The sequence below is a fragment of the Sinocyclocheilus rhinocerous genome, unplaced genomic scaffold (genome assembly GCF_001515625.1).
Source record: "Sinocyclocheilus rhinocerous isolate Xijiao unplaced genomic scaffold, SAMN03320098_v1.1 scaffold1852, whole genome shotgun sequence".
NCBI lineage: Eukaryota > Metazoa > Chordata > Actinopteri > Cypriniformes > Cyprinidae > Sinocyclocheilus > Sinocyclocheilus rhinocerous.
The window spans coordinates 111,162-126,966 of record NW_015636840.1 but is presented as its reverse complement, the minus strand read 5'-3'; the positions used below and the strand labels follow the sequence as shown (position 1 = coordinate 126,966).

The following is a 15,805-nucleotide window of genomic DNA, read 5'->3' as shown; positions in this document are numbered from 1 at the left end:
TCCGATCTATATGATGTAATGAATAAAACCATTTTTTGATTACCCAAAGTTTAATGGCGTTGTTCTCTTATTCAAATTATAAATGATATAACTAAACAAATTAATAAATATTTAGGTGAAGCTGTGCGCTTGAGAATTTTTAATCGCATCACTATGCAGTGTGGTGAATTATTATTGCTCTTATTATTCTCTATAGGCTGTTTTACTTATTAATAGCATGGGTTATCTTAATATATTGATTAATGGCATTGTATTATAATATTACATCAGCCAAATATTTAGGCTGATACCTTCTAATTTCCGTTGTCAGTGCAGGCTTTTTTTTTTTTAGCTTAGGCTACTGACCGTTATGGATTTAGTGTGGCCTGCATTAAAAAGTCTTGAACATAAAACAACAGGATAAAAATATAGTTGATGACCAGACATAATAATTTCATGACTCTAGATACTTCTTTGTGAAGACAGTGACATAATACAGTGAAATAATATGTTCTTTAGTCATATAAATACAGTTGTCATGTGTGTGGGTAAAATTTACCCGCTGGCGATTTTAGGTATACAGCGACATCTGGCGGTTCTAGTGTTAAATACAATTCACAGTGAACAGCATTAAATATAAAAACAAATGTCTTGCCTTCTCTGTGAAGTTTTTATTGCATAAGTGGGCAGTGTTGGGTGCTAATCAAAAAGACGCACGATAATTGATGCAATATAGTGCGACCGCACACACTCCACACAGAAAATTATTAAGAATTACTTTTGCAATAATGCATACATGTACTGTATATGATTTTGTAAAATCTGCCATTATGATTTCTATGTTGTTAAAATAATAATAATAAAGAAACATTTTAATGACCAAAACACAGGTAAAAAAAATTGTTGCTAACAACAATCCTGAAGCAGGATCCAATCAGAGAAGTCGCTGTTATCAGTGCTCATCGTGAATTGTCACTATTAGGAACGTCGAACTAGCAATGTTCAGGTCTGTTCTCCTAAAAATATTTGGATTATCTTTAACAAGCATCATCAAGATGTTTTGTCTGAGCTCTGAATGCTAGTGTATGGCAACTGCCATACTCTGCCACACGCAAACACTGCCCCTGTTACAAAAACACACTTGTGACAGGCTGTCAATAGATTCAATAATTCAATATCAGTTAATAGTTCACAATTTGTATAATTATATTACATTTCAATAATAATAATAATTATTATTATTATTACTATTATTATTATTATATTTTTATGTTAACAAAACATTTTATGTTTATGGGTTGCTCAATTAATTTGCATGCATTTACTGTATAAAAGCATACAATAAATGCAATTAATTTAATGCCTCTTCAATAATTTTGAATCAGTCAATCAATCAATCCCCACACTTTCCAAACATATGTACAAAGATGTTTTTGCTGTGGAAGTATGACAGTCTTCTCATTAATGCTTCTTCAGAAATACAGTACTTTATACTTGTTGAGCTACATAGTTGTATTTCACCATAAGAGTGTTAATGACTGACTTTTATTATAGGTCCCTTCTGTATTGATAAATGGATACATTACAAAATGAAACAGTTATAATGTCAACATATTTAATGAATCACATGCATCAATGCATTAACTTTTATGCTCCACATCACACTGGCTGAACTGCTGAACTGTGCTGAAGAGGAGCACATTGTCAGCTGGTTAAGGTCCTGAAATTTGCTAAATGATGATTTTCTAAATAATGTTACATACAGTACGTTAAAACCTTTTCAGTTTTATTTTCTTTTTCATTTTTTAGGGAGTAAAATAAATTAAGAAAAAAAAAATTAAAATGTGTTTTAATTTTGTGTACATCTCATTTAACACCATGCAACTGTAACATTGTAATGTGGTGTTTGGGTTTTGTCTTGTTCATGTTTCCATGTCTTTTATTTTGTAATTGTTTTATGCTGTTTGTGTCATGCTTCCCTTGCCCTCATGTATCTCTGCCTTGTGTATGTGTCATGTTCTGATTGGTTGTCTTAGTCATGTGTCTTGTTTCCCATTGGTTTGTTCTTGTCATGTGACCCTCTTGTTTCCTATAAGTAGCCATCATGTTGCCATTGTCGGTCGTGTATTGAATGTATTTATCCCGTTATTGGTGAGTCTAGTCTGTTCATGTCAAGTCTGTTTATGCCTCGTCAAGTCTGTTCATGCCTAGTCAAGTGTGTTCATGCCTCGTCAAGTCAAGTCAAGTCTGTGTATCTTGTTTGGATCACTCTGTAAATAAACTGCACTTGGGTTCTTCACTACTCTCGCCTTCAGTGGACTGGATTCGTTACAGACATATATAAGCATTACAACAGCCATCAGTCAACCAGCTGTCTAGTTACCAGCATCAGTATCAGCTATTGAAAAAATCATAACAGCCAACTAATCATAAGCACTGTTATCTTGATCACCACCAAGATCATCATGAGATCAGGTTAGATTATAACCAAAGCAATAACCACATATTGCCTCTTTCCACCAGAAGAGGACAAAAGACTCCCTCCACAAGGCAGATCTGAGCCACAGCCAAGTCAGCGAGATGCTTTAGCAGCACTGTCATAGCGTTCACACAGTGCCTCAGAGCGCTGTGAGGAAGAGGATCTGGATGTGGAACATGTCACACACACACCAATAAAGCAGATTAAACGGTGTATGTGCACAGTCTGTGCTATAAATACCCAACAATGTAGCTGTGCAAACGCTGTGCTCTCATTGTTCAGAATCAAATATCTGATAATAGATTTGCTCCCATTCTTACCAGCACTTCAATTTCATCTCATCCCATGCATCAAAATCCAACTCATTTTGCTCTTGCTTAATTAACTCAACCTCAAACAGGACAGACAGCAATAGGCACTCATCCAAAATGCAGGAACAAATGCAGCATTTAAAGACGAAGTCATGGAAATACTTTGGTGTTTCTAAAAAAGCTGTGCACCTTTTCATAGCACAGACCTTTTCTCGATCTTAAAAAGCCGAAACACTGGCTTATGTTTACATTTGTAGGAGAACGCTGCATTTCAAGCCCTCTGTTCCATAAAACAGACACTTTCACACCAGACATATTCATTCAGGTAGAATACCAGGCAGAAAAAAAAACATGTTATGCACATGCCATCATTCTCACTTCCTCTCTTGGGCTCTGAATCCCCGAGTAGAAGTCTTCCACTATTTCTGAGAGGTGATAATAGGCAGAGCATCCTTTTTGCTCTTTTCCAATTGACTCACATTTCTGATGCAATGTAGTGGTAAAAACGCAAGCTCACAAATGTCAGTCTAATGAACATACAAGCTAATGTTAGGACTCAGAGCAGGGAGTAGGAGGTTAGTGCTTTCAGCCCAACTGACAGCTGGAAAGCCATGAAACAATAAAGAGCAATAAGACTAATTGACTTTGAGTTCTGCATCATGTATCTCTGGCTGAGCAGTACACACATAAACACAAATACAGATAATGCTGAAAATAAGCAGATTAGTATATGTAATTTTATATATATATATATATATATATATATATATATATATATATATATATATATATATATATATATATATATATATATATATATATATATATATATATATATATATATATATATATATATATATATATATATATATATTATTATTATTATTATTATTAAAAATCCAGAAAATGTATCACAGTTTCCACAAAAATATTAAATAATGCAACTGTTTTCAACATTGATAATAATAAGAAATTTTACTTGAACACCAAATCAGCATGATTTCGAGATCATGTGACACTAAAACAAATTCTTATTACACTTAACAATATTACTGTTGAATTTGTATTTATAAATACTTGCTGTATTTTTTTTTTATTAAATAAATAAAGCTTCCGTAAGCATGAGAGATTTCTTTAAAAAAAAAAAACTAACTGACTCCAATAATTTGAACGGTAGTGTTTATATTTACATTCTGTCTAAATGAAATAATCAATCAATATTATAATAAAGACAATGATATTCACTTTAACAGTGACAATACTGTATTGGTTTTTTTTTTTTTTTAGATAAACTGTATTACGGGCACTTCTCGTGTTTATTGCCACCTTATGGTAAATCGCTTGTTGTATTCCTCAACGCAAGTCGTTCAATTCCTCAGTGTAAGTCGCTTTGGATAAAAGCATCTGCCAAATTAATAAATGTAAATGTAAATGTAAATGTTAGATAATGGCAAAGGTAGCCTAATTGTAAAAACAGGGGAAATTAGCATAAACAAATTAAATATCCAATAACGACTGGTACAAAAAATTAAATAAAAATATATATCAGCTGATAACCAATACATGTGCATTCCCCCACACACATTTACTCTTACAAGAAACGTCTCACCTATATATGCCAAACGACACTTCTGTGGCACCGCCACGCTGCCTCCAACATGGTAGAACCTACGGGCCAAAAGTGACGCTACGTTGACCATGGCCGAGCGCTCTGATGCCAGGAAGAAGGGTCTCATGCCATCAATACACAAAGGTGACCGCTCGAAACTGAGTGTCATTCCTGAAGAACTCTCTCTTGCTTCCTTCCCTTGAGACTGAGAGCCGTAATCTCTCTCTGAGTGTCCACATCTAACGCCCACTTCTTTATCCAGAACCCCTCACTCCACCCTCTCTTTGGTCATCTATCTTATATCCCGCCAGCTATTCACACGGAGCCTTTGAACCTTTGTGACAGTAGAAAGCAGTACCGAGCAGGGATTTACACAGAAAAGCTAATGTATTGTTGTGGGGAAAATGTGCATGATGGTGGGGCTTTGAACAGATGTGTTTTTGTCCTAGAGGGTCAAAGTGAGCAGCATAAGTAATGGAGATGGAAGAGAAAGCAGATAATATTAATGGTATGACATAACACGAGTACACGAGTGTGATCCCCAAAAATCTGTCTTTTTGTTTTCAAAAGGACACATTGCACACAGTGTGCATAAAAACCATTATAACGTATAAAGAAGCCAATGCAGGTCAAGAAAGATGTAACTTTAAAAAAGACAGATCTAAAGTGAGCTCTTTGAAAAACCTAAGAGGGGGGATTTAACTTCCAAGTGTGGGTGGATCTCTCTGAGGTCCAATCCCGTGAATTGTGTGCTCATGAAGCACGAGTGGAACTGGAGGGGAAGTCACAAATTTATTGAAAACCCCTCCACTCCTCATGATATCAGCTGAACATCCACTATAAATCATTTAGTCTCACAATTTGCAATATGAATGCATTTCTCTGACGTCTTCACATCTTCAAGTTCTCGGTGTCCTCGTTTTCTCTAGGTCTTCGGAGCTGCACATGCTAGAGTGAAAATGAATTCATCCACGGTAACCCGGAAGCAGCTCCGGGAGCATGACGTATGAGTTCAGCTTTGCGCATGCGCCGCTCAGAAGTGACGCAAGCGGAAGCGCAGCGGAGAGATCAAAACAAAACAACGTCACTTATTAGAAGTACAAAACGAGGATTTGTAAAGAAGAATGTCGGAGGATTTCGATATAAGCCAAGAGGAGACTGGTTTTCCTTTGCTAAAGTAAGGAAACTTTGCTTCCTTTGCTCCTGTTAACAAACGTTGGTTTTCACGAGACTCACCGGCGCATGCGCAAAGCTGAACTCATACGTCATCAGCCCGGAGCTGCTTCTGTGTACAACTGTTGGCGCAGGCTACATTAAAGTGATTATTACGTTTTGAATATGGATATTTTTCTTACAAAAACGCATCGATTCGCTACAGGAGGCCTTTGTTCACCCCCCGGAACCACGTGAGACACTTTTTTTTATGGACAGGCACTTTTTATTTAACTTCTTTTGGACTGATGCATGCAACACCCGCTGAGTGCCATGAAACAGCTTGAAAGATCAAAGACAATTTTTAATATAACTCAGACTGGATTCGTCTGAAAGAAGAAAGTCATATACACCTAGGATGACTTGAGGGTGAGTAATTTATGGGCTAATTTTCATTTTTGGGTGAACTAACCCTTTAAGTTGGTCACTTACAATGAAAGGGAAGTTTACAAGCTTCAAAAAGAACACAAGCGGACAATACACTTAGCCCATATGTACTATATTCCATCTTCTGAAGACATATGTTAGCTTTGTGTGAGAAACAGACCAACATTTATGTTGTTGTTCAGTGACAATCTCGAGGATCAGATCAGTCTGTTTCATGAACATAATTCAGATCAGTTTTGTGAAGTTAAAGGCACAATATGTAATTTTTTGCCACTAGAGGGCGCGTATTCAAAACAAACAAAGAAACAAAGGCGTAGTTTGATGACGCCGTGACTGAGTGTGGAATCATGGGAGTTGTCGTCTTCATCCCCATTTGGGATATTTTAATAAAAAAATCTTACATATTGTGCCTTTAACGTTGTAGTATGAAGCAGGGTGAGGCGGAAAGCCATCTAAGCAAAATAAGGCCGCTGAACGAGCGCGACACATGGCTCGAAAGCAACGGAGCTTTTATTATGCCACAGTCGACCGCTTCCGCTCCTTCCGGTCGTGCGTATGTGGGGGAAAAAAGCAGCGCTGTTTTATCATACTAGATACATTTGAAAGTTCTGTTATAATGCTACTCTGTGCGGTCGTCACCTGTCTAATAAAACGCATAACATATTAAAGCGTCTTTGGTGTTTCCATGTTTTCTACAAAACAAAACCGGAAATTGAGGGGTTATGACGTCATTGGCAGGCGACACAATGACACTATGGACACGGTCCGTGTCACTAGTTAAAATTGCTTATTTCTCTGGATTTAAACATTCTTCGAAACATTTGGGATAATGTAAGTACACAAGTCAGCAAAATATATAACACTGTTCTAGTGGTTTTTGGATATTTTAATAAAAAAATCTTACATATTGTGCCTTTAATCAACCAATTAATTGAAAAAAAAGATGACTTGAAAAAACCCATTCTGTTTGTCACACTAAGCTATCGTATGGCTTCAGAAGAATACATTGAATACATTGTCATATTGCTGCTTGGACCACTTTTATGGTACTTTTGTAGTACTTTTTATGATTTTGGAGCTTGGAGCAATTCCAGTCCTCATTCTCTTTCATTATATTGAAAATATAACCTTCTGTCAGGGTATTCAGGAAAGTTGGAGGTACGTCTTGTGGAAATCAAGGGAAAATATGGGGACTAATTAAAGACCAATGATAGCGCCCCGGTGGACACTATTGGACACTGGTTCCTTGCAGAGCTCTCTTGAGAGAACAGCAGATCCCCAACATCCACGCACTAAATGGTGGATCCAAACAGAGGAAATAACCACTTATCACATCTTCTCTGTCTTAATTAGAAAAAAATTATGATATTACTGCCTTCACTCAAACTGCACCACCACGCTTTCAACAAAAACCCCTACTGAGCCCCCACAATCCATTAGAGCAAAAATAACTGTGCGGAATCTTAATATATTCATGACTGCTGCTCTGACAGGGTTCCCTCCGTGCGTTCCTAGTTCTGACATCAAAGAAGCACTGTTAGGCAGGCTGGTGTTTGGGGAGATGCTCAGTAAGATTTTGGGCCAATTGGGAAAGCCCCTCCCCCTTTGCCATTTCCCTTTACCCAGCACAAGGATGGTGCAGAGCTGATACGGATATCTCACAGAACAGAAACGAGTACCCCTGTGAACTGTCTAATCTTCTCCACTTCAGAAAGAATGGCCATGGAGATGCATTGAATGGAAATTTGCCTCCAGTTTCCCTTTAATGGTGCTAGTTGTGCAACTGAAGCCTATTAGTTTATACAGAATGGGTGATCGTAAAGGCCTATGACTACATTCATCATTAAAATGAAAAGTCATGTCCATTCTCTTGAGCTTGCTACTCTCAAGGGATCACTTAAGACAGGGGCTACAGTACAACCCAAAAAAACAACATCTTAGTTAACCTCATTACCAAGTTAATGGATAATTAGGCTTCTCTCTTATAATTTACAAAATCAATTGACAGGCACTGAGACAAAACACCTTCACAGACAGAAAGGAGTAACGACAGTCAGTGCATAAATGGGAAAAGGACAGGACAGAACAGGACAGGACAGGACAGGACAGGACAGGAAAGGAAAGGAAAGGAAAGGAAAGGGTTTATGTAGATGAGGTCTGAAAATAAAGGGAATACTGCAGTGAATCATCATTATCTGAGAGGGAAAGCACTTTTTTAACATGAAGGACCTATTTTCTCTTTGTGGGGGAGTAAACAGTCACTGCAGTCCAAAACAAACAGAAACAAAAGAGAGTAACCTGTTGACATGATATACTGTATAAAGGAGAACAGCAAGGTCTTTCCATTGTGGAGCAGGGACGAAGGTGACCGTGATTTCACCAAGTACAACATGTTCCTGGATCAACATTCCTATCAACCAATCAGAATTGAGGGATAACTTTTCAGGAAATATCTGTTTAGGCTTACAATCAGGGTTAGGTGCTTCTACACCCTTGTTAATCAGCTATAATTTCACGCTGTTTTTAGGAATAAATTATGGGTAGGGTTAGGTTTAGGGGTAGGGATTGGGTTAAGTCTATATTTTTGGACAGTTGTTGATCCAGGATCAACAAAAGATGGTGATCCAGGAACATGTCTTATTTGGCAAAATCACGGCGACCCAGGGACGAAACAGCTTTTATTATTGTTGTGCTGGTATTTTACACATTAATAGTGCCACAATCAATCTTTCAATTGATAAATGGCACCATTATAAAGAATAGTGCACAAAATTTCTAATGACAATTAAAATCCTTTATCAAGGTCTCTACAACATAGGGCTAAAAGAATTGCAGAAAGCACCAGAGGAATGACCCTACGAGACCCTGGTTATCATCACGGCTTACACATTCATAAACACCTTTATAGTTCATTACATTAAGCATTATGTTTCCCTGTAGTCAGTGGCAGAGGTGATATATTCGCCCAGAGCACCACTAAAGCACTGCGCCCCTCTCTCAGACATATGTTTGATCTCGTTTTGTAATGAAATCATGAAATAAAATGCAACCACGTGTGACCCTGTTTCTGATATAAAAACACTATATGCAACCAAAATTTGCTTGGTTTTGAACCCAGAACTGCTGATGACAAAAGCACGAAGCAAGATGTATTTGTAAATCTGTATAAATGAGAGTATTTCATTTTTTATTAATAATTTATTTAACAGTGTTTTTGTTTTGTTTACTAGCAAATATATGCATACTATGAGTACCATCATAAAAGGTTTTCAGAAAGTACACATTTATACATTTACATTTATGCATTTAGCAGACGCTTTTATCCAAAGTGACTTACGCTGCCTTGAAAGTATCCAATTGATCACTTAATGCATTGGGAATCGAAGCCATAACCTTGGCACTGCTAGCACCATGCTCTACTGTTATTTAGTAATACCAGAATAGCTGCCAGATTTGTAGCTTCCTCGCCTCCGAAATCTAATTGCAGATCACGACACAGATGGCACCAAAAACAATAACTAACCCTATCATAATAAAGCAGGGCTTTAAGGCTGGAGTAAAAAATCCTATTCTATTATATTGCTCCAAAATACCTATGGAAACGCTCCTCATAATGAACTGTGATGGTTTTAATATAATTGGTAACACAAATCAGATCCTCAAACCAGAACATTAGGTTTCGCAGCTTGAGAACTAAATAGATGGCAAACATTCAATTAGCCACAGCCTGTAGATTCGTGTTTTGGAGCGGCATCTCTTACCCCCTCCCACAGAGTACAACAGCATTCCGATGTAGAACCCTGGACAGCTCCTCTCACTTAAAGTCATGCGTGTACAAACCCAAGCACAGCTCAAAAAGACACACTGCCAATATCACTTATATTAAAATGCTTCATTAGAGACTTAATCTAGTATCTAACTGGTTAACCTGAATTAAGTGCCTAATCATAAGAGAAAAAAATGACACCCATCAGAAAAGAAACAATAATAAAAACCAGTGCACAATTGCATCGTAACGTGGACACATGCTAGAAAATAAATCAGTTATGTGACTGATGTTATAGCAGCGTAATGCATGACTCACCCTTCTCAAAACTGATGTTTTTTAAAACTTCCAGTTCCGCCATTATAGTTGATAACAGGTAAACACCGCATTAAGACCGAATCCCTTTCGGCACCACGATCAGAAAACAAAATGTGCGCTTCGGAATGCAGGTGTCTTTGCACTCTTCCATTAAATATATCTGTAATTGGACACCCTTCCTCAGGAATTTTATATGCGGTTACATTTAATAAATGGATGTTGGCTATAAATTTTAAATGAATCATTTTTAAAAATCCAACTGATTCATGTAATGAATCTCCAGTCTCCGCTCAGTGAGGCGCGCTCGTTTCGCCTCATTCTCAGTGACTCTGATCTCCGCGCTTGGCATGTCTGCGCTTCTTTTCTGCACATATTCGTGAGCAGGAGGGAGGAGGGAGGAGGGAAGACGATGGGATGTGGGTGTTATGAAAGCGATTAACGGGTCAGCGGAACATGCATTCTAACACATTAGTGATTCTTTCTTATAAATCCAACTAAAAGCAAATTTCTTGAGGAGTCGTATAGTTCACCTGAGGCGCGCGTCATTTTGTCTCCCTTATGGAGAATTCAGATAAGCTACAGTAGGTCACTTTTTGACACTGATTTATAAAACATGTTCCAATTGACTTGAAATCAACCTATTTCACAGGTATTTGTGAATAAACCGATTAAAACACCATCTGAATGAGTTTAAACTCACGTTTCTGGGATAATAAATGAACTTTCTCATCGCATCAATACAGATGAATGTGCATTGACGCACGGTTCAGAGCTATTAGAGTTAAGTGGAAGGTTTCTAAAAGATTAATATGTCATAATGTGTTTCTCATTGATCTATGTGCTGAAATTTTGGACTGCTGACAATGAGTGGGAATATGATGTGAAGTGTAAACAGATTTTCAGCTATGGATTACTTTACTCTATACTTCCCAGGCGCATAATTGCCTACATTACACATTTACCACAAATTGTAAAATAATTCAATAAATAAACATTTGTTTTCAATGCTTCAGTGCAAAGTTCATTCCAAAAATGTCCTGTCATTATTTACTCCCTCGGGCCGTTCCAAACCTGTATGACCCTTTTTCTGCATTTACATTTAAGCATTTGGCAGACACATATTATCCAAAGCGACTTACATTGCTTTCAAGCTATGCATTTACATTTTATCAGTTGTTGCTTTCCCTCGGATTCAAACCCCTGACCTTGGTGTTGCTAGTGCAATGTTTAAGATCAAATACACTACTGTTTCTTATGCGGGAACCAACAGGTGTTTTGTAGAATGTTCACACAGCTCATTTCCATTCAACTGAAGAATACAGTGTCTGTCAAGCTTCAAAACTGAAAAAAAAATAATAATAATAATAATAATAATAATACACCACAAAAGCTTAATAAAAGTAGTCCATACAACTAATTTGCTGCATTCCAAATCTTTTGAAGCCATTTGATGGTAAGAACAGACTGAAATTTAGTCTTAAATGTTGACTGATTGATTGATTGATTGATTGATTGATTGATTGAATGAAAAATCTCTTATACGCTTCATTTGATCAAAAATATAATGAAAACAGTAATATTGTGAAATACTATTATACTTTAAAATAACTGTTTTCTATTTTAATATATTTAAAAACTTAATTTATTCCTTTATTTGCAAGCTGATTTTCAGCTTTATTTTCAGCAGCCTTTACTCCAGTCTTCAGTGTAACATGATCCTTCATAAATCAATTGTAATGTTGATTTGGCGCTCCAATAACACATTTGATGAACAGAAATTTCAAAAGAACAGCATTTATTATTATTATTATTATTATTATTATTTTGTAACATCATAAAAGTAATTACTGATACATTTGATCAATGTATCCTTGCTGAATAAAAGTATTCATTCCTTAAAAAAAAAATTTTTTTTTTAAACTACTGACCCCAAACTTCTGAATGTTAGTACATGAGGTTGGTATTACTGATGTCAAACCTAGTGTTTGTTTGTGTTTGACTGCACAAAAGTGTAACAGCCACACTCACTATATTTGCTGAATGGAAACAAGCAGGATGAACGTTCTGCAAAATCTCTCATTTTGTGTTCCACAGAAGAAAGTCAAATAAGTTTGGAACAATTTGAATAAATGTATAACATGCAGGCTATAAATTATGACAGAATGTTTTTGGTTGAACTATTGTTCTACTCCTTTTCACAGTTATTAAGTTAGATGTAATAGCTGACAAACACTAATATCACTTCTATCCAGACTGTTAAATATGGCTGTTAAATATGCTCAGCATGATGTACCAAGTTAAATATGCTCACTCAATGTTTCAATTGGCGAGCACTTAACTGTGAAGCCTCCGTCACACTCATCCATCACACAGCATCAGTGACAAGTGGAAATAAAGCCTTATAAAATATAAGCAAGTCTGGACCTTGTCGTCGATTCCTTAGAGAGTTTCATATTCACAGCATAATAATAAGCCGGATTTGTTCCAGACTCTCTCTCTCTCTCTCTCTCTCTCTCTGTGTGTGTGTCGGTGCCCTTAAAGTGCTAAATGTCAAATGGGACATTGTTGCTGACTGAAAAGCAAGGTCTACATTAACCAATCAAACTCCCAACAATAGATCCCGATAGATGTGAAGTGATGTAGATGTTCCCAGAGCTTTAATCTGGTTTGGAATAAAGCTGATACAATCAACATCGTCTGAGGAATCTGATAGGTCAAGACAATGTTAGGCTTCCCTGTTTCCTTTCTTCATGTGTGTATTGTGTGGCAGGAAAATGTGTCTGAGGCGCTATCAAATTGGGCTGGCCAGGCATCACTGGGGGAATCAAAGCACTAGTCTATCGTATAATCAATTTACACACCAACACACACATACGCTGCTCTTGGTTTTATTTTACAAGTGATTCATATCATATAAAACCTCTAATATTTTCTAGTGATGCATATAAACTCGATTTCCACTTACTTACATCCTTACTCCTTATTTTTCTCTTTCATTATTATTTCCTCCATCATTATTGCGCTAGCCATCTGAGACAAACGAGCAAGCAAATGACAATAAAACAGTGAGAGAGAGAGTGAGACACAGTTTGAGAGAAAGAAACTGGAAACCAGTGCAATATAAAAAGGGACCAGTGGAATTGGGAAGCAAACACATGTTTCATAAACTTAAATCACTCGCTTTTGTCATTTTCCAGACAGGTTGATCCATCTCTGGCTGTGGGAGGAGTGAAAACGTTTAAAGAATGAATGAGGGTAAATTACTGCAGCGTTGCAACCCAGCATGCCAAGCAAGAAGAGCCAGACAAAACACCTCCCTTCAGACAGACAGGCGGGCTGCAGCCCACAGAGCTGATGGACATCATGCTTCAACTGCCCGGCCACTAGACAACAATCACGCCTCTCTCAGAGGAACAAACACACCACCACACAACTGCATCTTGTTCATGTCAATATACGGCACTAGAATATGGGTATGGTAGGTCTACTTAAGCATTAATGCAGATTATAATGATCTTGAAAGGGGTCATTGCAGAGTAAATGCTGATTGTACGTAATTGGAGTAAATGCTGATTGTACTTATACAGAGGGATTATAGCTAAAGCAAACCTAACCCATATATAAACTCAATAATCTGATGTACCTTTCATCAGCAAAAAAAAAAAACATGTAAGCATAAGACTTGTTTCAAGTGCTACATCAAAGAATCTTAAAACAAAAAGACGGTTTTCACAAAGATATTAAGCAGCACATATGTTTTAAACATTGATAAGAAATGTTACTTGAGGGCCAAATCAGCATATTAGAATTTCTAAAGAATCATGCAGCACTGAAGACTGGAACAATGACAGCTGAATATTCAGCACAAATCATAATGTAACATAAAACATCATGTATAAATTAACATCATAAATTAAATTGTAAAATATATTAAAATAGAAAACTTATTTTATATTTGAATACTATTTCACAATATTACTGGGGGGTTTTTTGGATCTGAAACAGTGGAGATCAAAATTAGAGAACAACCTACAATTTCCTATATTTCAAGGTCACTACTTAGTCTTATTTGAACTTATCCTAACAGGAGTAGAAGGGCAGTTATAAATTGTATTCTGAAGCACAGTATAAAAAACTTAAATGATATATTTAAAAAAGGACTCTGATCAAAATTAGAGAACACTTACAGATAAGAAATCTATTGGTGTTAATCTGGCACCTGGTGCTAATTTCCTTAATTATATGACAAACTCTATTTAACTGGCAGCATTCCTCCAATTTTCACAGAGATTGCAAGATGATGGGCCACTCTAAGGTGACTGAAACCCTGCAACAGGAGGAGGTCCAGATGAAGGCCAAAGGGATGACCTTTTCAGCCATTGCAAGAGAAGCTGGTCATTACAAATCTGTGATTTCTACAATATTGCAGCTTTACAATGACACTAATTCATTAAAGTCCCCCAAAAAGGCTAGTTGTCCACGTAAGACAAATACACGAGAAGACAGGATAATGTGGAGACTCTCAATGGGGAATTGGTTCAGCACTGCAGCTGGAATTGCTTGCCAGTTCAGCGATGAACAGGGTAAGGATCTGTCTTGGCACGTTTAAGAGAAGTCGGACTGAAAGCGCACTCTGCAGTGAGGAGCATGTTGTGTGGAGAGAGGAGAACTGGTCCAAAGTTCACTTTAGTGAAGAGAGCAAGTTTAATTTATTTGGGTCTGATGGGAAACATTATGTTCGGTGTCAAACTGGGAAAGGCTGAACCCCAAGTGCGTAAAGAAGTCAGGGAAAGGTGGAGGAGGAAGTGTCATGCTTTAGGGGATGTTTTATGCAGCAGGAGTTGGGTCTCTTATACAGCTACATGGCAGAGTGAATGCAAATGTTTATCAGAACCTCCTTCAGCATCATGTGGTACCTTCCCTGCAAGCATCTCCCAATCAGCCTGTAATTTTATATGCAGGACAATGTCCCCGTCACACTGCAAAATGGGTAAAGCAGTTCCTTGAAGCAAAGAACATTGAAAAAATGGTTAATGTTCTTTAAGTTTGATCACTGTTTTTTTTCTACAAAATAAAGGTTTTTGTTGAAATTGTCATTTTGTCAAACATGTTAGTATAACAGGGGTATATCCACAGCTAATATTCCTTCAAATTTTGAGCAATGAAGATTAACAATATTTCAGAAAAAAAAGTAAATTTAATTTTAAAAAGTATTTATAGATTGTTCTCTAATTTTGATCTACACTTTAATTGCAGCCTTGAGAGCCTGAGAATAAGAGACTTGTTTCAACAAAAATTAAAAAAAATTAAAAATCCGGCCGGAACCCCGAACAACACCGTCAGCGGTTCCGATCACTGGAGCTGGGGGAACACGGCCGGCCTTTTGTGATGGCTCAGCAGCTCCGGGACGCGTGCCGCAAATGGCCGCACGAGTCTCCAAACCGCCTACCTGAGTCACTTCCTTCTTCCCCTTACGAACTTTGTTACACTTACCAACACCAAAGTTTTTCACAGTAGTGTATATTTATCTATAAAAGTTAAAATGTATGAAAATGTTGCTCATTTTCATGGAATTTGTTTTTAAATTCCTTGATATTTCTAGGTTTTTTGAGCACTGCGGAAGCATAACTTACAAATATTATATTCAATATAGAAATTTACATTACATTTCCAGGCCTGGAAATCATAACATGAGATATATATATACAGTGGGTACGGAAAGTATTCAGACCCCCTTAAATTTT

At 37.0% G+C, this 15,805-nt stretch overlaps 1 protein-coding gene across 2 annotated transcripts in view; it reads right to left on the bottom strand.

The window, feature by feature from the left end:
* The window catches only part of plch1 (phospholipase C, eta 1), a 96,695-nt gene extending 86,353 nt beyond the window's left edge, over positions 1-10,342 (bottom strand). Inside the window, exon 1 of one of the 2 annotated variants that reach the window (XM_016562742.1) lies at positions 10,062-10,342. In XM_016562742.1, the coding sequence (XP_016418228.1) occupies positions 10,062-10,104 (43 nt within the window). In that variant the 5' untranslated portion in view covers positions 10,105-10,342. Of the gene's footprint in view, positions 1-4,378; positions 5,221-10,061 lie in introns of those variants that run through there. The other variant, XM_016562741.1, reaches the window with a different exon arrangement.
* Positions 10,343-15,805: the final 5,463 nt, after the last annotated feature.